Here is a 23,011-nt window from a genome sequence, read left to right on the forward strand (position 1 = left end):
TGGATAATTGGTGCTTGTAGATCGGATAAAAAGAACGGGCGTCAAAGAAAATCAATGATCTTCGGAAATCGCCTACGTGCCAGTCTTGAATCTACATATCAGGGGTTCTCATTGCAACGTAAGGCGAAGATACCCATTTGAAAGATGTTCCTAGAACACTTTAGAATAAATAATAGAGAGCAACGGGCATTGGATATCATACCAAGAACTCCAGATATTACAGTTCAGTGGGATTCAGACAGTTTCATGGGGATTTAGGAGATTTTCGGGGCGTCAGAGGAGGGGACAATAGAAGTTCATTTGGATCTCAGGAGGGGTTTCAAGAGGTTTAAGAGATCATTTGTTGTTGTTTATAGATATAGATTTGATGACCCGTTAAGACCGTCAAGGACCCAGGAGTGATTCTTGATCACGCGCTAACTATCCACGACCACATAAATCAAATCGCATAGGAAGTAGGGTATTGGTACGCTTCGTTTGCATAGTCCCCCATTCGGCCTATCTTAACGTAAACCAAAAACTCAAACAAACACGCAGAAAATTCCCTGAGTTTTCCAGGTATTTCCAGGGGAAAAAATAATCCAAATTTCCTAACTATATACTCTTCAAAAATTCTTTCAAGATTTCTGACAGCTGTTCCTAGGATTGCTATCAAAGTTCCTTCCTGGATTTCCGCAGAAGTTTTACACGAGATATCTGTTGGATTGGGCAGGTGTACCTATTTTGGGCCCTGTGGTGTCAGGCCCTGCGAGCCAGCCGTAAAAAAAAACTAGCACCGGAAAATCAACAAGAGAAGAATGCGAACTGATATCAATGGCGACGACCACTGCGACGAAAAGGGACTTGCGATTGGAAACTCGGTACCTGGAACTGCAGATCTCTCAACTTCATCGGGAGCACCCGCATACTCGCCGATATACTGAAGGGCCGCGGTTTCGGAATCGTAGCGCTGCAGGAGGTGTGTTGGACAGAATCTATGGTGTGAACGTTTAGAGGTATTCATACAATCTACCAGAGTTGCGGCAACTAGTGATGGACGACATGCAGAGGCGCGTGATCGGTTGGTGGCCGATCGACGGAAGAATGTGCAGTTTGAGGATCAAGGGCCGATTCTTCAACATTAGCATAATGAACGTGCACAGCCCTCACTCCGGAAGCACTGATGATGACAAAGACGCATTTTACGCGCAGCTCGAACGCGAGTACGACGCTGCCCAAACCACGACGTCAAGATCTAAACGCTCAGGTAGGCCAGGAGGAGGAATTCAGACCGACGATTGGAAAGTTCAGCGCCCACCAGCTGACGAACGAAAATGGCCTACGCCTCATCCATTTCGCCGCCTCCAAGAACATGGCCATTCGTAGCACCTTCATCCAGTACAGCCTCCCGTATCGTTACACCTGGTGATCACCACAACGAACGGAATCGCAAATTGACCACGTTCTGATTGATGGACGGCACTTCTCCGACATTATCGACGTCAGGACCTATCGTGGCGCTAATATCGACTCTGATCACTACCTGGTGATAGTTAAACTGCGCCCAAAACTCTCCGTTATTAACAATGCACAGTACCGGCGTAAATGGGCCATGAGTCGAAAATTGTTTTTCAGGGTTTTTCGGAGTATAATATTTTTTAAAGATAAATAAAGTAATGCTTCATCATGTGGCAATCAATAAAATACTTTGGGATGCATATTTTTTTAAGAATAAATGCCGAAATTTGACGATTTTCTCTACTGTTTTTTTTTTCATTGGAACTCATCGGAAGAACTTCAATTATCGAAATATTGACAATTTGAAAAAAAAAAATACTGAGTATGTAACACAGATCTCCTGATAAGGGTGTATCATTTCAACAAAAAACTTCACCTGGTTTCATTTATATTACTCTCTTACAGAAGAGTTTTCAAAATCATGTTTTTTGACAATTTTGATCCATTTTCAGCATTCAAAAAGTTTTCAGATTCTGCAGCATTCCGCGATCTGGATAAAATTTCAATCAAATATATGACATATCCTTTGTGAATCGCAAGAGAACGGGTACCAGAAAGTATAAAACGAAAAAATAAATAATTTTGAAATTTTCACCTTTTTGACTAGTTTTTAGTTACAATTTAGGTTTAATTTCGAAAAAGCAACTTCGTTTAGACTACTTTTTCAATGAACGGCCACTTATTCTCGGTAGATAGATTATAGCAGAATACAAATCTGGTCTTCTATCTCTTAACAAAATGTGTCAAATGGGATTAATTTAGTAAATTTGGGCAGAAATCTCCATACACCGATAAACGCCTAAATATATGCAATGCAGTAATAATCTAATGTAGCTAGAACTGTTGTGTTCAAAATTTGTTATAAAAAAATCAAAAACAACTCAAATAAAGAGCTCACTATTTGTAGCATGTAATCATATGTTGATGCACCGTTAAGAAAATATTTTCAGATAAATATTGTTTTTTATAGCTAAACTCATTGAGTCTTTCACTTTGTACTCCACGAGCTTACTTTTATGTATAAAATTGTGTTAAAATGCCATGTTTTAATAGAAAAATTCAAACTGATATATTCCACTCGGCTTCTATCATCATGTTCAAACTCCTAAAATTTCAATCCATGATTAATTTTTGAGTTTTGATGTGTTTTCCAGGGCACTATAAAAGTTACCCCAAAATGAAAATGTGATTCCCAAAATATCTAGAAAAAGGTACAACATTTAAACTGAGTTTAACCCTCTTCGTGCATTAGGGTCATTATGACCCCTAAACGTGCACTAGATCAGCGAGGTGCGCGCAAGCTAATGCACGAAGAAGGTTAAGGGGCCGTTCATAAATAACGGCCCATATTCCCAAAAATTGTGAAGATAGAACAATTGTTCAACAAGTTTCCCAATTATGACACTCCTTACAACTTTGCTGAAGACATTAACACGTTATCTACACTTATAAAAGAATTGAATTTCTCTCACACTTCTAGGAGAATTTCTATGAAACGAGGTGGCCTTTGTTTTTCATGGAAATATAATTATTTTTCAGTTCTCTGTTGTCAAATAGAAATTTTCGATGCTACAAGCGATTTTTGGGGGTGCAAAAAACGTTGTCCTTGGAGAGGTTATAAGAAATCATTTCTAGCCTTTAAGTGGATTAATATGGCTATTTATAATCCAAAATGCTTCCTCAATATCTAAATTCACAATTTTATCGCTAGTACATACATAATACACCATAAAAATGTGTTAAAACTTTTTGGCCATGAATTGGACCCTGTTACTCCAGTGTGCGCCCGGTACGATCTAGAGCGACTGAAGCAACCGGATGTCGCCACCGCATACACACAGAATCTCGAGGCAGCGTTGCCGGACGAGGGTGTGCTCAATGCGGCCCTTCTAGAGGACTGCTGGAGTACAGTCAAAGCAGCCATCAACAACGCAGCCGAGAGCACTATCGGGTACGTAGAACGGAGTCGACGAAACGATTGGTTTGACGAGGAGTGCAGAGCGGTTCTGGAGGCGAAGGATGGAGCGCGGGTGGTGATGCTGCAGCATGGAACCCGACAGAATGTGGAGCGATACAGACAGAAGCGGAAGAAGCAGACCCGTCTCTTCCGGGAGAAAAAGCGCCGCCTGGAAGAAGTGGAGTGCGAGGAAATGGAACTGCTGTGCCGTTCACAAGAAACACGTAAGTTCTACCAGAAGCTCAACGCATCCCACAAAGGCTACGTGCCGCAAGCCAAATCTCCAGGGATAAGGACGGGAGCCTCCTGACGGACAAACATGAGGTGATCGAAAGGTGGAAGCAGCACTTCGACGAGCACCTGAATGGCGAAGAGAATGTAGGCAAGGAGGACCAAGGCAGCGGAGGAAATGACCATGTTGGTGCAGCAGAGGACGGGAACGAACCAACTCCCACGCTGAGGAAAGTTAAGCATGCCATCCACCCGCTCAAAAACAACAAAGTGGCTGGTAAGGACGGTATCGCAGCAGAACTCATCAAGATGGGCCCGGAAAAGTTGGTCACCTGTCTGCACCAGTTAGTAGTCAAGATCTGGGAAACCGAACAGCTACCGGAGGAGTGGAAGAAAGGGATAATCTGTCCCATCCACAAGAAAGGCGACAAGTTAATGTGTGAGAACTTTTGAGCGATCACCATTTTGAATGCCGCCTACAAAGTGCTATCCCAGATCATCTTCCGTCGTCTGTCACCTAAAGTAAATGAGTTCGTGGGAAGTTACCAAGCCGGTTTCATCGACGACCGGTCGACAACGGACCAGATCTTCACCGTACGGCAAATCCTCCAGAAATGCCGTGAATACCAGATCCCAATGCATCACCTGTTCATCGACTTCAAAGCGGCATACGACAGTATCGACCGCACAGAGCTATGGAAAATTATGGACGAGAACAGCTTCCCCGGGAAGCAGTTCATTCGAATCTCGACGGGGACTAAGACAAGGTGATGGACTTTCCTTCCTACTATTCAACATCGCCTTGGAATGTGTTATGCGACGAGCCGGGCTCAACAGCCGGGGTACGATCTTCACGAAATCCAGCCAATTTGTCTGTTTTGCGGATGACATGGATATTATTGCTAAAACATTTGGAACGGTGGCAGAACAGTACACCCGCCTGAAACGTGAAGCAGCAAAGGTCGGACTGGTGGTGAATGCGGCTAAGACAAAGTACATGCTGGTAGGTGGGACTGAGCGAGACAGGACAAGCCTTGGCAGCAATGTTACGATAGACGGGGATACTTTCGAGGTGGTAGAAGAATTCGTCTACCTCGGTTCCTTGCTAACGGCTGACAATAACGTGAGCCGTGAAATACGAAGGCGCATCATCAGTGGAAGACGTGCCTACTATGGGCTCCAGAAGAAACTGCGGTCAAAAAAGATTCACCCCCGCACCAAATGTACCACGCACAAGACGTTAATAAGACCGGTGGTTCTCTACGGACACGAGACATGGACGATGCTCCAGGAGGACCTGCAAGCACTCGGAGTTTTCGAGCGACGGGTCCTAAGGACGATCTTCGGCAGCGTGTAGGATGAACCACGAGCTCACTGCACTTTACGGCGATCCCAGCATCCAGAAAATGGCCAAAGCCGGAAGGATACGATGGGCAGGGCATGTTGCAAGAATGCCGGAAAACAACCCTGCAAAGTTGGTGTTTGCTAACCATCCGGTTCGTACAAGAAGGCGTGGAGCGCAGAGAGCACGATGGGCGGACCAGGTGGAGCGTGATCTGGCGAGTATTGGGCGCAACCGACGTTGGAGAGCTGCAAATCGAGTATTATGGCGGCAAATTGTTGATTCAGTATCATCATGAATTTGATGTTAACTAAAAAAATGAAAAAAAAAATGAAATGAACCTATTTTAGGCACTTGCCGCTATAACTAAGTCAATTTCAAACCGATTGACTTGAAATTTTGCATAGAGTTAGGCACATACAGTATCTAACTCTGAACAAAAATTCAAATCAATCGGTTTGAAATCGACTTAATTATAGCGACAAGTGCCCAAATGGTACAAGAACCTACCTCCTATTTCTTCCAGAGGTTTTTCGATATGCTTCCAGAGTTTCTCGCTGGATTCCTCCTGAAGATCCATCCAATATTTTTTCTAAGATGTGCTAGTTCAAATAGCTGCCCAGGACTCCGTGAGGTTTTTAGAGTTCCTCCTCGGATGTTCCGTATCTTAATATTTGCTTTCGGCACAACTAGGGTAATTGATCCGATCATGGAGGAGTTAAGCGCTGGGTTCATGTTAAAACCACAATTGTATCGCCCCAAGCAAACTTTTTACATGGATTGACTTGAAAATAATAAAATCCATCCTTAATCTACGGGAAAATAACGAAATATTGCCACTTTGATGTTGTTATGAGCATTTTATTCGTTTTTATCTGAAAGAACATTGTGTTCCTAATGTTGCGGTATGTGTTCCTAATGTTGCGGTATTTTGTTCCTATTGTTGCGGTATCCCATTGAAATCATATGGGATACCGCAGCATTAGGAACACAGCAGCAAACACATTTAGGAAAATATTTTTTAAAAATAGGTTTTTAGGCAAATCTTAAGTAAACAAATGGTGCAATCTCATAATTTAAGCACCATACATCTATTAAAAATACCTTTTGGTAACACTTAAGTCGAAAAAGTGCTCAATTGCCATTACCGCAACATTAGGTACTACCACAACGATGGGAACAATTACCGTATTAAAACTTTTCCAGAAATGTCTTATTTTTTCTCAGGGTTTTCCTAAAGTTCCTGTGAAGATTCCTTCAATAAGACTTTGCAAAGTTTCTCGAGAGTTTCACAAGAACTCCTTCGATGAATTTCTTATAATGAATTTGTTATCCCAGGAAACATTCTAAGGAAAATCCGCGAAAAAATCTCTGCACGAACTTTGGGAGTATTTATTAAAGAAATGCTTAACAGTTTCTGAAGGGATGAGCGAGAGTAGTGAGTAGCGCGGCTGTGCCTGTGATTCTACGGAAAATTTCAATCGTTTTTCAGCCCGTTAAAAGCTCTCTGCATAACCAGACCCATTCTTTGATGTCGCGAAGCCTCTGACATTCGGAATCTTGGCCACTGGACAACTGTATCTCCCTTCCGAGGCTATTTTCTGGAATCGTATTTGTGCCAATTTGAGACGATTGTTTGCCAGACATTGTGAAGTTCATTTGAAGTGTCAAACAGTCAAGTACTCACGGCGTATTCATTTGCTTCTGTCGTCGTATCAAAGCGCTTCTCAACACAATGGTCAAAGGCAAAACAAACATATCGGTGCCGCTGGGAAGAAACAATGATGGGAACAACGTGAAACGATCCAGAGACGACCTCGACAAATCTGAAGATGATCAAATTGACGACTTGAATGATCTCTTCGCTCGGATGCAGAGTATGTTCCAAACCACCAATGGCAAAATAGATGTGTGCAAGGCGGACCTTCAAACGGAGATTTCGACGCTGCGAGATGATGTTCAGCAGTTCAAAGCGGAATGCACGTCTAATATCAACAAACTCTCAGATTCATTGACTAGAGTGCGTGCTAATGTTCATCAAACCAACGAAAGGATTAGTGCTGCTGAGAAGTCGAATGATTTGATATTGGCTGGTGTTCCATACGTTCCTAACGAGGACGTGGATACAATCGTTCAAAGAGTTTCAGCTGCACTTGGATACTCTGAACATACTATTCCACTGACGTTTTCGAAGCGATTAGCCAAACTACCTATCGCAAATGGTGCTACTCCACCGATAGCCATACAGTTCGCTTTCAAATTGGCTAGGGATGACTTCTACCGGCGATATTTCACAGTGCGCAACTTGTCGTTGATTCACATTGGGTTCAACGTCGACAAACGCATATATGTGAATGAAAATTTGACGGACCAAGCACGGCGAATCAAAGGGAAAGCAATCAACTTGAGACGTACCGGGAAGCTGCATGCCGTTTTCACCAAAGACGGCAGCGTATTCATCAAGCCTACGCCGGAGGATGATGCCGTTCTAGTTCGTTCGATAGATGAGTTGGAATCTTTTACCCCTTCCTCTTAAATACTCATGTCCTTCCCGTTGTCCCTTGCATCTTTTCCTCTTTTTTCCGTGTCTCCATCCACGCCTAAAAGTTACAATATGAAATAACCTTTCCAATTAGTTTTTGCATATTCCTGCCAAGTAAGTCCTTGTTTCCGATCCTTGAGTTTTCCATCTTATCTTCCTTCCTAAAAGTAAGACTGTTTTTGGACCGCAACGTTCCTGATCATGCTGCTGTTGTTGCTGGATGCTGCTTGGTGCTGGTGCTGGATGCTGCTGTTGGTGATGCTTATGTTAAGATAAGATATTGAGTCCGATCTTCGGTAGATTCACTACAAAAATGATCTTCGATAAATGATGAATGAACTTTTGGATGATTGTGAAATTATTCATTACTCATTACTTAAGGGCGGACGGGACGGTCGGGGAAATATCCGCCATTGCTCTGTTGCTACTAAGATGGTAATCTCAGATTCTACTTCATATTTTGCAACAAAAACCTATCACTGTGTATGCTCACTTGCAGTGCATATGCTGATTGTTTTTCAGCATCTTCAGTGCGACAGAACTCGAGATTACCATCTTCAAAATCGCGAGGCAAATTGTTAAAAAGAGAGGCAAGATAGGAAAAATAACACGGCGTCCCGTTTCACCTTAATTTAATAGTTGATTTCCTTGGGTTGGGCTGTTTAGAGTGTTCGTGCTGTTTGAAGCTGTTGTTACTCTATCACGATGTCGGGTGAGAATTTCAGTAATGCCTCTACAAATGTGTGTATTCCACGTGTTGTAATGAGCTGTGCATTGGACTCTAAATATCTAAATGTTTGCCATGTAAATATTCAAAGCCTTTGTGCGCGTCAGCTAAGTAAATTTGAAGAATTTAAATTGTGCTTCCACAATAGTGCTATCGACATAATCTGTTTAAGTGAAACCTGGCTTACTGATAATATTCCTGATTCCCTCATAGAAATTGAAGGGTACAACATGGTTAGAAATGATCGCATCTATAGCCGTGGAGGTGGTGTCTGTATATATTATAAAAGTTTTATAAAATGTATATATAATAATATATATATGTCTGTACTACATCTTCCAGTAAGGCGGCAGAAACCTCGGCAGATACCCACCAACATAAAACGTATTTTTTAAATGAATTCAACTTAACTAACATCGTTTACATACTAATGAAGTATAAAAATGGACGGGACTTCACATTAAGGTTTTTAAAAAACTACTTGTTTCACCAATTAACACTAATCCCATCACTTTTATTATATTCTTATTTATAATTTTACATTTCACACTTCCTAACACTTATTCTGGGCCAGAAGGGCTTTCAACTGATTACTTCGTTTCTATTAGACCTATCGATTCAGACGTTCACTTCCGACTGCCTGATCGAGCCAGACCAGACCGAGGGCACACCTGTGTCCTCCGATTGAGTTCGATGCTTTCTCGATGTCAGCAAAAGTTCACCGGATGGCAACTGGCCTGGTTGTTCTGGGTTGCGTTGGATGGTCGGTGTTACTGTGCGCCGGTATCGATTTATCGTGTCATCAATATGCTCGGAGTCCAAAGGGTATTCTGGTATGGGGGTTATGCTCAGTGTCTCCAAGGGTGATACTGCTTTGTCAGCATCTAGTCCACGATAGGCGGATACCTGAACATCGTGGGTAGAGCCTAGGGATGTCCATAACTTCCCCCGCCTTAGTTTGAACCGTCTCGGTTCAATACTGTTTGAGGGCTTTCCAACGCATTGTTTGCAGGGATCCGTATTGTCAGCTTCATTTTGAGTTTACGAACTTCTCTCGTAAGAAAAGCGAAAATTACTGCTACGAAGCATGTGATGAGAACTATTCCTACTATGTTGAGCACTTTAGTCCTTTTGTTTGCTGTTTCTAAGTGCTCCAGCTTATGACGATTCCTAATGTGCAGTTGTTCCATATAGTCAATGGATTCTGGTTCTGTCTGTGACTCATCTACGCTAACTGAATGTAGGGGTAAGATGACAGGTCTGGATTCTCCTCTGAATGTTTTGCTGGTAAAGGTTTTTCCGTTGAGGGTGATGGAACAATCTCTAAATGATATGAGAAACGTTCCTGTTAAATTCCTCGGACCATATCCACAACTATTTTGCATCGAAGTCGGATCAACAGAGATTTTAACTAACAGTCCGAGATTCTCGATTTCCTTTGTGTCAGGTTTCATTGGAGATCTAATGAAGGTACAGTTACCCGTATTTCCTCTTAGTAACTCATGTAAGCATCCGTCATTTGAAGTGTTATACAAGTTCTGGACGTCGCAGATGATGCTATGCTCGATGTTCATGCATGGATGGGAAATTAGGTAAAACTCATTGTTACCAACAATGGCTTTTGTTGCATTTATCGGTATGATTTTAAACTGTCGTGGAATGGCTTCTATTTGGAGTTGCACAAATTCTCCTTGCCTGAATTTAGGAATTTTTATGAGTAGGATTATGTCTGAGTTATTGTGGAATGCTATGGGTTCCAAAAACTCATAAACTTGGTCATAGCTGTTAATCACAACGCCTTGTGACTCCAACAGATTCGTTGCAAATTCTAGCTCTGATGGTTGTAAGAAAGCCTTTGAAATTAAACCCAACTTGGACAACTGAATGGCCTCGAAAATTGTAGACAGCTGCTGGTTGATCATGTCGATGTTGAAGATGATGTTGTGTAGGTGCAGGAGATGTTCCCATTCGACAGGTCTGTCTAAGCTCAGTCTTGTCTGTTTAATGATGCTATTTATTTCCCTAGACTGTCTATAAGCTTGTTTAGTAATATTGTTAATCCTTTCCTCAAACAATTTATTAATTTGAATTTGTTCATTATTCTCTGTTACTAAAAGGTTATTTGAATTTTTAAGAATTTCAAGTTGGTTTTCTATTTTTAACAAATCTTCATTATCGAGATTCCCTGTAATCATTTTTAAGGTAGACCCAAGAAAATTAAGAGATCGTTTTGTTTTTCTACTTCTAGCGGTTAAATTTTCAAGGATAAAATAAGCCTGACTCTGCTTTTGTTTAAGAATTTTAACTAGTTCTGCTATCTTTGGGTTTTCTTCAATGTTCAAAATAATGGATTCATACTGCTTGAGAACGACGGTAAAGGAAAATAAATTAAATCTATGGAATAGTGTGTGAGATCCTTCTTTTATAAAGACTGAATTAGTCTTGAACGCAACTATACCGGGATTTTCATTAAGTTCAAGGATTTCCAAGTAAGCAGAGTAAATAGGATTGAAAAACATCATAATTGTAAGACAAAAAAGTATCGGGTGTTTGTGTGTCATCTTCGAGCTGAAATGACAGGAGAAGAAGGGAAAGAAGACAAAAAGGTGCAATTAGTTCTACGTCGAAATTAAGTTTTACGTTTACGTTTTAATTTTGTTTTGTGGACTTTTCTCCCATTCTCGTCGATTATATTTGACTCTAAATTATCTTTGACTTGTATTTCTCTATACCTCTCTTGGTGCTTCAAGTTATTCCTTTTTCTTTCGAAGACCGTTTCATTTGGAAGGAAGTTTTCAGGATCTTCTCTGTTTATGTTCAGTTTTTCTAAGTCTGAACGTTTTTTCTCTAATTGTTTTTGAGACAAAATCCTGTAAAATTACTCCTTCAGTCTTATTCTTTCATCGAGATCTTCGGGGACAGGGTCCTCGTTTCTGAAGCCAAAAAATAACTCTTTTGGAGTTAACTTTGTTTGAGAGTGTATTGAGTCATTATATATGGAAACTGCAAGATTAATTTTTGCCGTTTCGGACAAATCTTTAGTTGAATCCTTCATACTTAAGATGTTGTGCAATTCTCTAATAGTCCTATGGACGATTTCCACAGTACCATTCGAAGAGGATTGTCCAACACTCGTATAATGGTACTCTACATCGTTTTCCTCAAGGAATTCTTTAACTGTTGTTGAGGTAAATGATGCTTCCTGATCCATGACGAGAAAGGAAGGTTTTCCAACGTTAGCGAAGAAGTGGGTTAGTGCTCTTAGAATGTGTATAGTATTCCGTGTTTTAATTGGGATAGCCATTGTTAGTCTGGAGAACTTATCACAAAGTGTTAGATAATTTCTATTTCTGATTATAAATATATCCATATGAACAATTTGCAACGGCCTGGATGGTGTTGCTGTTAATTGGAATTTTTGTTTATATGGTCGCCTTTCATACTTAGCCTTTTGACAAAGTTTGCAGATGTTGATAAACTTTGAAATTTTGCTCTTCATTCCTGGGAAAAAGTACCTTCTTGAGATGTGTGCCTTTGTCTCAATGATACCTCTGTGGTTCGCGTTGTGTTGCCGTTCGATGATCAGGTCCTGTTCAAGCTCATCTGTTACGTCTTCTAACAATCTTTGTGTCCAGAAAATTTTTAATGATTTTGCTCTTGAAAAGTAAGTTTTATAAATAGTTTGCAGCCTATTAAGGATACTTTCGCTACAATAAAGACCGGTAGCGCATTTCGTCGAAGCGTATTCCTTAAGAATATTGATCAGGGCTGCTGGACCAAAATGTAAGGTACCCCGGGGCAAGTGGGACCTAAAAAAATGCTAATTTGGTTTTGTCATGCCAAAAATTTCAAAACATATTTTTTTTAATAATTCCAATGAACCCAAAATACGTTGTTGGTATATTTGTACTGATTAACGTGCATTACAACTGTTTCAAAATTTTTACTTTCCTTATATTATGCATATAATGAAAAGTGAAGCAGTGACAAGCAGGGCGCGGAGGCTGAAACATGCCGCATTTCGTCGTTCCCGCGTTTTCGTATTTTTCTTTGTGTTTTCGTTCGTACTTGGGTGGAACGCTGATGGAAGAGTGAACGGTCGTCGGTCGTCAGTGACAAGCAGGGCGCGGAGGGTGAAACTTGCCGCATTTCGTCGTTCCCGCGTTTTCGTATTTTTCTTTGTGTTTTTTGTTCGCACTTTGTGTAAACGATCGACGATGGCTCGGTGGCAAGAGACCACATTGCCCGCATCGTGGTGCTCGTGTTCGTCGTTATTCCGAGTTCGGAAATGCTAGTATCCAAGAGATTGTTTTTCAGTGCGTCGGGTATTCTCGCTTATGTATTTTTTTCGGATTCTTCGATGGATGATCGGAGAATCAACGAGCGGTGTGAAGGATTACCCGGTGAGTTCGTTCCTTATTACTTTTTATATTTGAACATGACATATATGGGGATTTCGGAGGGGTAGCCTAAGGAAGTTAAATGAACTGGTTTCCGGGCAAATGTTCGTGGGGTGGCCAGACTTTGTCACGAGATAACAATTATCATGTTGTTTTCCGAAGGTCTCCAGTGAATTTAGCTTACCCTGCTACAACAAACCATCAGGTACCTAGATCATTCCGTTCCGGTATGACTCTGCAGCCATAGGTAATCCTTGCGCTGATGGTGGGTACACAATCATCATCATCATCATCATAATGAAAAGTGAAGCAGATCTTCATTTACTGCATTTCACGGGGCAAGTGGGACTTGTGGGTTTTTCTTCCAAGGGTTTAATATAAGTTGCAACAAATAAGGTAACATAAATCATAAATCCCTTATATGAATGACTATGTTTAGAGATTAAAATAAGAAGAGGTTTAAGGTATCGTGCATAAATTACGTAACACATAAAAAGTCGCTGGGGAAAAAAACTTGAATCAACTCATGCAAAAAACTTGAATCAGCTCATGCAAAATAAATTGTTTTTTCTTTACAAAAAGCGCCGTAAAGTGAATAGACAAAAGATTTCGAAACTTGGCTTCATATTTTATAGTTGATGAATCTCACCAAAAGTAAATCTGGGGTTTCGAGATTTCCAGTAATATCTTTTCTCCCTTACATAATCTTACGATCATTAAATAATATTTTTATTAAATCATGAGTTTTAAAAAGGTCATTTCCCTATTTTATTTTTCTATGAACGGTTCCTGAATGCTCAAAAGAATTCATTATGCAGCGTAAAGTGAAAAAATAATGGAAGATATTTAGAGAAAAACATAAAAAAATATATGCTTTTGGTTTTTTTTTGTTTTACCCAAGGTTTTACAATTTTTAACAAGAATTTATCATTTAAACAAAGGTAATAAAGTATAATTCAACAGTAGATTACTTAACACGGCAATTATTATTGACTTTCGTGCTAATTTCATCTTAGGCTGGACAAGGCGAGATGAACCCATAAAATTGTGTTTGTTTATTCTCATAGGTCCCACTTACCCCAGATAGCGAAATGCACTGGGGCAAGTGAGGACACTTAACTAAAGGTAAAAAATAAAAATAAAATACAGCTTTTTCGCTTGAAATCATTTGCAAGAACTCCAAATACTATCCTGAAACCGAAAAAGTATTTGTAGAATAACAAATCTATTTTTAAACGACGAATGTAGTAGAGCACGTCAATCTCACCTAGTGAATTGAAAATTACATATAAACAACAATAACGTATATGGTCTCTTTATGGTTGAAACAATAACATTTTTTGTATTTAAAGTATCCGTAGGTGTGATACCTATGTTTTCCATGAAGAATGTTAGTCTTAAAAATAAATAATAAAAAAAATACCAGCTATAGGTCTCACTTGCCCCCGATTCTCACTTGCCCCGGGGTACCTTACCTTCTTTATAGTTATTCTGTGGAAGTTTTTAAATGGGGTCAAGGATTCACGACTATCTTCATCTGTCTCTAAAAGTACAATCTGATTTCCAAATCCGTTAAGGGGTCTTTCCGTTGACGGGATGAAGTCGTTATCGTCAGTGTCCGCGGAGTGTTGTGTCATGTCATCGCTGGAGGTAGAGTTGGCGTTTACTTCTGTTTTATCCTCAGGGTTAATACGAGACAGTGCATCTGCATTAGCGTTTAGAGTACCTTTCTTATACTTGATTTCAAATTCGAGCTCTTCGAGAGCTAGTTTCCAGTGTAAAAGTCTCCTGTTCAGATCATTTTTCTGCCGGAGCCACACAAGTGGTTTGTGGTCGGTTCGAATTTCGAAAGAGGTTCCGTAAATATATGGTCTAAAATGTTTCGTTGCCCATACAATGGCCAACAATTCTTTTTCCGTGGCAGAATAGTTGCATTCTGCTTGATTCAGCGTTCTAGAGGCATATGCAACAGGATGCTCTTTGCCATCTTCGAATTTCTGAGACAAAACGGCTCCTAAAGCAAAGTCGCTTGCGTCAGTTTCAAGAATGAATTTTCCATTGAAGTCGGGGTATTTTAGAATAGGGTCGCTCGTTAGTAACTGTTTGCAATCATTAAAACAACTAATAAATTCTTCGTTGTGGACAATTTTTGTATCTTTTTTCAAGCACCTGGTTAGAGGTTTCGTTAATTTTGCAAAATCTCGAATAAATTTTCTGTAGTATCCAAGAAGTCCTAGGAAGCCTTTGATTTGAGTAGTTGTTTTTGGGATTGGCCAATTAAGGATTTTTTCAATTTTATTTGGATTGGGTTTAATGCCATCTTGGGTTACTATGTGCCCCAAAAATTCACATTGTTTCTGAAGAAATTCACATTTGTCAAATTGAATTTTAAGGTTGGCTTGAGCAAGCCGTTGAAGCACTTTGTTAAGGTTATCGATGTGGTGCTGTAACGAGCTACCAAAAATAATAATGTCGTCTAGGTAAACTAGGCAACAATTTCCAATGAGATTTCCGAGAATGTGGTTCATTACGCGCTGAAAAGTTGCTGGCGCGTTTTTTAATCCAAAGGGCATGCGAATGAATTCGAAGTGCCCTTTCTCTGTACCGAAAGCAGTTTTCGGCCTGTCTTTTGGATGTACCTCAATCTGGTGGAATCCAGATTTAAGATCCAGTGTAGTAAAATAGGTACTACGGCCGAGCCTGTCAAGGATTTCTTCAATTCGCGGGATGGGGAATTTATCATCGACAGTCTTTTCATTTAATTTGCGGTAGTCTATGACGACACGCCATTTCTTTTTTCCGCTTGCATCCAGTTTTTTTGGAATTTTTAGAAAGGATTTTCAGTAATGCAGATTTTTCTTCGTTGTTGAGATGTTTGGTTCTAATCATTGTTTCCAATTCAGAAGGGGGTATGTGGGACGCTTGATAAGAATGATGTGAATTCATATTGTTAACTTCTGCTACTTGAATAGTTTTTGCTGGCTTTGTCCAATGGAAGGTGACAGATTTGCCAAAGTTTCTTATTGGAGCGTTTACAAAACCATTTTCTGCTTGGTACAACCCAGAAGGGATTACAGCGTTGGCAATTTGTAAGTCGTTAGGGAGGTAAACGTTGCCATTATTCTGTAACACGGGTAGTTTGATCATTCGCGTAGAGTTCTCTGTCAGCGTAATCTGCGAAGGGCCTAATTTCCTAATTTGCATCGGGATTGTTTTGTGGGGAAGGATTATTTTGTGGTTGTTCACGTCGATCAGTGCTTCGATGTCGGAGAGGGTTTCGTATCCAATGATTCTGTCAAAAAAATTGTGGAAATTTAAAAGGTAGAAGGTAACTTTTTGCTTGAGGCCAAAAATTGTCGTGATGAATTTTTGATCGGCCGCATGCCGTCCTGAGCTATTAGAAATTTTGAGGGTTTTGCATTTTAGCTGTTTTGATTTTGGAATCAGGCTGGGCGAAATGAAATTTTTGTTTGATCCACTATCCACAAGTATTTTTGCGTCCTTACCACAAATGTTTATTATTACGTAGGGAAGTCCGTTGATTGCATTTAAGTCGACGATCTCGGATCGAGGCCTATCTGAAAATTTACACTTTGTTCACTGACTTCGTCTTCACTATCGTCTTCGCTATGTGTGTCATGTGTTTCGTCGTCGTTTTTCTGTTCAGCGTCATGATTGTAAACTCTGGAACGTAACGACGGGTCTACTTCCATGGGTGTCATTTTCTGTCTGTCGGATAGCGGTTTGTGTCGTGTAAATGGGGTGTCTGATTGCTTGCTAAATGGTTTATTGGAAGATTTGAAATTTTTGCTACCATGGGGCTGTTGGTCGAATGCAGCTTGTGTGTGGGACTTCTTCTTCTCAGCGTTTTGGAACCGACACAGGAATGCGTATGCATTCTCCAAATCACTGGGTTGTGCTGTTTGAGCATACCCAAAGTAGGGTTTACTAAGGCCGTTAATAAATGCTGCTAAACATTCTTGTTCAAGGAAATGATTAATAGCGTCCCAATGGTTTGCATAAGTTGGATTCTGCTTTGCCAAAGACTTCATATTAACCATTATTTCCTTTGTTTTCTTATAGTAAATATGTAATGATTCGGTCATTTTAAGTGACCATAATTGTGTCTGGTATGTAGCAATATTATTGCGATCACCGTAGACACTTTGTAGGATTTCCGCTACTTCGTCGAAGGTAGTGGGGTTTCCGTTTACACATATCATATCGCGGGCTTTGCCCTCGATTTTGTTGATCACCGCTTGTTCGTACACGGCAAATAAATCCGGTGCGACGTGTGGTCGGCATAAATTCAAAGCTCGTCTTGCTGTATCAAGCCAATGACTGAGCTGTCTTTTATTCCCGTCGAATGATGGGATCATTCTTATGGGGTCTGGAATTCGAAAGAAGTCCGTGCGACGGTCCTCCACGACGGGGGCTTGCCGCTGTTGTTGCAACTGTTGCTGTTGCTGCTGTAAATTATTGTTTTCGACTTGAAGAGCACCAAGTCTGTGCTCCAAGTTTTGTATTTGGTCAAATATTGCCTGCAAATTAACTTGTTCCACACAGAAAAAAAATCTTAAATTTAAGCAAGCCGGAATCACGAATATCATAGAAAGTTGCATCGTGTAATCAAAAAACTAACGTAAACATATACGATTTGTCGTGCACGTGCTTCTCTCCGAATAATTCAGTGAAGTTAAATCAAGTACCGTGATTTCGGGTGAAATTGATCAGTGGGGTGAAATTGATCGACGAGAGGTCCATTTTTATTTGTTAAAAATATCGCTTTAAGCTTTAAACAATTTGTGGAAAATGGCCATCACCTTGCTCAAAGGTTATTGAATGATGAGTTTACATGTTTTACAGTCAATTAGTTACATATTTCGATATTAAAGTCAATATTTTCCGAAACTGCGTGTTAGGCGATTTTCATAGACACTTCCAAACTTTTGTTACCGTAGTTGTATCACACATGTAATGAATATTCGAATGAATGTTTATAGCTGCCAAGTATTCGCTAAACCCGATTTCGTCATTAAAAGTTCTATAAATATTGTAATTTATGCATAAAATTGCACTTTTTCGGAAGTAGAATATTGTTACACATAATTAGTGAGAAAATTGCATACTTTTAGGCGTTTTCTTTCGATTTATTAAACTTTAAAGTTAAATAATTAAAAATTTAGTAAACTTTTAACAGTTTTGCATAGCTTTTCGCATTCTAGGGTGGTTAATTTAGATAGAAAAATAATTTTCAGCATTTACAAAGGCATTTCATTGACTGATCAATTTCACCCCGAAACTAAAATTTTTGATTTTTTATTTTAAATGATATTTATTATAATAAAATAATTTGCTGTAAAAGTTTCAACCTCGTTAATTGATGAAACCCATGGTCGTACTTGTTTTAAAGCATTGAATTTAACCATATCGACAAACATTCAACAATTAGACGCAAAATACTGCAAAAAGTGATCAATTTCACCCGAAATTACGGTATCACTTATGTTTCATGCTGCCCTTTGAAACTCAAACAAACGCTGTCTGAAATTTACACGATTTGCGTGTGTTCACTGTCGGCTCTAGCGCGAGCACCGAAGCAGCAGTCAGCCATATTGACAAGTGTGTATTTGCATTCGCGCGGAGTGAAACGTAAAAATTTAGATTGTTCTTGAAGTTCAGTTTAATTCAAAAAGAAACAAGTGTTGTTAAAACGAGATGTGTGTAATCGTTAATGATATTTATAAGAACAAACTGTTCATTGTATTTAGTTCAAGAGGAAGTGTAAACAAATGTTGGCGACGCAAGTATCTTGACAGCATCAATTGTGGTGGTTACCCAGGACAAGATGATTGCAAATCAGTGTAGTGGACGTGATGCACAATATATTCGAATCAAAATAAATTAAACCATTTGTCCAGCACAATCACTGTTTTTCTTCATCAGTGAAAGATTTTCCCTAAGAATGGTAATTATTTGACTGTCCCCAAGTTCTCACAAGTTTCAGCTCCGCCTTGGTTTTATTTTCTGCTTCATTTTTTTCTCAAATTGAGAACAGATAACCAACCAAAACACGCAACAGAGGAAATTTACACGATGCTTAAAATTTACAGGTGCAACTCAAATAAGGCAATTAAATTTCAATTCTAGCGGAATTTTGTGCTATTCTTGGCATTCCCTTTATGTGCATTAGATGTAGCTTAAATTTACATGGATTTTTAATACTGTGCATGTTTCTTTCGTGGTACCTGAGAGGCTTAACTTTAGGAACGGGATTAAATCTACGCATACAAAATGATAGAGAGGTTGGGAAAAGAAAAGTTGTTTACTCACGGTTCGACACTCTTAAAGGGTTGAAACCCACCGATGCAGTTTTCGTGTCGGGCGGCGCAAATCACCTACGGGTTGAGGGATGGTTTCCAAGAGCCTGGTTCCTGATGATCGCTGGAGATAGTCACTAGTTTCTTGCTTCGCCACGGGTTGGGCTAAGCGTCTACTTAATGCTGAATCCTGCGCAAGTCAGTTACACTTTTAGTCCTTGGTTACCGGCACGTCCGATGTCGTCAATTCGACACTAATTTTCGGTTTTCGCACTACTGTCCAATTACCACGGATCGGGTTTTGTCACTAGATTGTCTTCCAAAAACTAGCACTGCACGTAGAGTGTTCCGTACGACTGCGCCAAAAATGGACGGGACTTCACATTAAGGTTTTTAAAAAACTACTTGTTTCACCAATTAACACTAATCCCATCACTTTTATTATATTCTTATTTATAATTTTACATTTCACACTTCCTAACACTTATTCTGGGCCAGAAGGGCTTTCAACTGATTACTTCGTTTCTATTAGACCTATCGATTCAGACGTTCACTTCCGACTGCCTGATCGAGCCAGACCAGACCGAGGGCACACCTGTGTCCTCCGATTGAGTTCGATGCTTTCTCGATGTCAGCAAAAGTTCACCGGATGGCAACTGGCCTGGTTGTTCTGGGTTGCGTTGGATGGTCGGTGTTACTGTGCGCCGGTATCGATTTATCGTGCCATCAATATGCTCGGAGTCCAAAGGGTATTCTGGTATGGGGGTTATGCTCAGTGTCTCCAAGGGTGATACTGCTTTGTCAGCATCTAGTCCACGATAGGCGGATACCTGAACATCGTGGGTAGAGCCTAGGGATGTCCATAACTGTATATCTAACAATACTTACAGTATATATATATATATTCAATCGCAAGTCTTTAATGTTGTACCTTAGTCCATGATAACAATATATCCGTTTACATCATCATACAATTACGATCCTGACCTGGAACTAGTTTCGGTCTTCATACAACAGGTCATTTTCTGCTCTGTCGTTCATTGAACGATAGGATATTGAGTCCTCTGTTTTCTGCGATCAAGCTTCGAACGTTTTTTCCTGGGGAGCTCGGCGGAATGGTCGGGCACATGAACGTAGCTGTGTTGTTGCATTTGCAATTGGCGGGTGTGTTTCGTGCTGAATGCCAGAAGGAACGTTCGAGGTGCGCGACGCAGGCTCGGAAGGTTTGCTGGGCTTGCTTTCGATATCGTGCTAATTCTGCGGGCCGCCCTTCCTTTGATTCAAGCGTTGTTTACTGGATTGGTGCCTTACAGGTGTGCCGATGTTCGGATTCCAGACGTGGGCCGCAGGATTGGTGGGAGCATCAAATTTCTTTTGTTGGAGTTGGCAGCGAGTTTTTTTTTTTCTTTTTGGATGTGGAGACACTTTTTGCAATTTCATGCAGTTTTGCAGTTTGACGTTTATCATTTTGTTTACGATCAAAAGCAAAGTTCGGAATTGCCAGATGAAAAGTCTTTTAAGAGGCCTTTTGATAGACTAGGGGTGTCATTAAAATTACTGTACAAACATGCACTGGAAATTAAACACATGTTTTTTTTTGCGATATAAATAAAGTACGCTCGGAAGTGATTTTTCCGTTTTTCCAGATTTTGGCTTACATTTTTATAGAGAGAGATGTATGTTTACTTAAATAAGACTTTGAATAAAGTAGATATGGGGATTTTATTAAGAGAGAGTAGGAGAGAGAAAGGATGTAGATATTAATATATGTTTAGCTTTAGTTTATATAAAATTGGCGAACTGAGCGGTTCCATATCATTTCAGCAACGAGTAATTTTCATATATCTTTATTTGGATGAAACCTTGCATACAAGTCTTTGGGGGAGAAAAACGCCGTTTTGCATACTTGGTTCGCCATTTTGAATCTAGCCTTACTTATGAGAAGGGCCTATGAAAAATGCACATGATATCTTCAAAAAATTGTATCTCGAAAACGGTTTGTCCGATCGGTTTGGTGTCTTCGGCGAAGTTTTAGACAATTGTTGGTGCTATATGGAGAAAATATGCACGGTAAAAAAATATGTTTGGTTTTTGTGATTTGACCTAAAATATAGATTTTCCCTCAAAAGTGACATGTCAATATTTTTTTTATTATCCTTATGTTATAGCTGACTGAAAATGCTACCTAGTGCACAGTGGGTTGTTCTGGAGAAAAATAGGTTACAATGAAAAAAAAATGTTTTAAAAAATTACGGTTTTCAAAAAAGCTATTAAGTAAAGTCATATAAATGTATATATAATAATAAAATGTGTATATAAATTGTGGTAACCGACGCTAGGAATTGAATTCTACAAGAATTCCAATCCCTTTTTCCATATATAATATAGTGGTGACCATTCACCGCAAAAGTCGTTCACAAACTGATAGCTCCGTTTCGAACGAATGACCGCCAACCCAACAACGCGGGTGTACCTCACGAACACGCACACACTCTTTCACCAGTGCGATACCTTATCCCGCTTCGCAGCTCTCTTCGTTAGAACATCTGTCTCACTCTCGCATTCGCCATTCATATTTCATGCTCACCCTACGCAGCGATGCTGACGGATTGTGTGTCTCTGGGCTGCGCGCGCCAACCAAAGCATACATCTCACCAACACACACGAGCGCCGTCGCCGTGGGCGCATATGCTCGAACCGGTTCAATAGGGCACTTGCTGGCTTTGTTTAGTGTGCCCAACAGACCCATTTGATTTTGCTGGGAAACGTTTCGTAACGCGATTCTCATAACAAAGCGTTACCAGCAAAATCAAAGGGTCTGTTGGGCACACTAAACAAAGCCAGCAAGTGCCCTATCGAAGTTGACAGCAGCTTGCGGGAAAGCTTTTGCTAGACCGTCAAGTTCGTCATCAACAGACTCATTTCGAGCACATGCACGAAGGGAAATCATACAGACTTTTTAGCTTCTTATACAAATTCAATAGGCCTAACTTTATATACCACACTGTGCATTGGACTCTAAATATCTAAATGTTTGCCATGTAAATATTCAATAGGCCGTCCCTTATTTTGCAAATTTTAGAAATGTTATAAGTTCGTTAGTGGAAAATGATCGTTTTAGCTAAAAAATGATCGTGTCAAAATTTGAAGTCCGTATCTCAAGGCTAAGTGGTCCCTCAAGGGGCCTAAAGTTGTCAAAAATTGTATGGGACCAAAAAAACATGAAATTTTTATCGACAAAAAAATACGCTATTCTACTAAAACCGGTGATTTTAGGACCCTAAAGGGCCAAAAATGTGCTTAGATTTGCGATATCTCTACTCGTTTCCAAGATATTGACAAAAAACAACTGAAAAATCAGCATTTTTGACCATTTTTTCAGATTCCGAAGGAAACTTACCTTATTTTGGTCAATAACTCAAAAACGAGTAGAGATATCGCAAATCTAAGCACATTTTTGGCCCTTTAGGGTCCTAAAATCACCGGTTTTAGTAGAATAGCGTATTTTTTTGACGAAAAAAATTTCATGTTTTTTTGGTTCCATACAATTTTTGACAACTTTAGGCCCCTTGAGGGACCACTTAGCCTTGAGATAATGACTTCAAATTTTGACACGATCATTTTTTAGCTAAAACGATCATTTTCCAACAACGAACTTATAACATTTCCAATTTTTGCAGAATAAGGGACGGCCTAATATTCAAAGCCTTTGTGCGCGTCAGCTAAGTAAATTTGAAGAATTTAAATTGTGCTTCCACAATAGTGCTATCGACATAATCTGTTTAAGTGAAACCTGGCTTACTGATAATATTCCTGATTCCCTCATAGAAATTGAAGGGTACAACATGGTTAGAAATGATCGCATCTATAGCCGTGGAGGTGGTGTCTGTATATATTATAAAAGTTTTATAAAATGTAGATTGCTCTCTGCTTCAGAAATAATCCTTGGAGATGGTGATACGTGTCGAACTGAGTTTATTTTTGTCGAAATTATG

At 39.9% G+C, this 23,011-nt stretch overlaps 1 protein-coding gene across 1 annotated transcript; it reads right to left on the reverse strand.

Moving 5' to 3' along the window:
- Positions 1-8,914: 8,914 nt before the first annotated feature.
- Positions 8,915-19,896, reverse strand: LOC134286711 (uncharacterized). Its single transcript, XM_062848370.1, has 3 exons — positions 19,030-19,896; positions 9,672-10,864; positions 8,915-9,069 (listed from the first exon to the last, which is right to left on the reverse strand). The coding sequence occupies exons 2-3, from the start codon at positions 10,855-10,857 to the stop codon at positions 8,915-8,917; spliced, it is 1,341 nt and encodes a 446-aa protein (XP_062704354.1). The 5' UTR covers positions 10,858-10,864; positions 19,030-19,896.
- Between the last annotated feature and the right edge of the window lie 3,115 nt (positions 19,897-23,011).

Source organism: Aedes albopictus, chromosome 2, assembly GCF_035046485.1.
Source record: "Aedes albopictus strain Foshan chromosome 2, AalbF5, whole genome shotgun sequence".
NCBI classification, from domain to species: domain Eukaryota; kingdom Metazoa; phylum Arthropoda; class Insecta; order Diptera; family Culicidae; genus Aedes; species Aedes albopictus.

What these genes read in the sequence shown, in the direction of transcription:
- LOC134286711 (XM_062848370.1), bottom strand. Translation starts at nt 10,857, where the DNA reads ATGACACACAAACACCCGATACTTTTTTGTCTTACAATTATGATGTTT. An exon ending in TCCGACTTCGATGCAAAATA is followed by an intron (nt 9,070 to 9,671) that starts GTTGTGGATATG and finishes ACCGGCGCACAG; the next exon opens with TAACACCGACCATCCAACGC.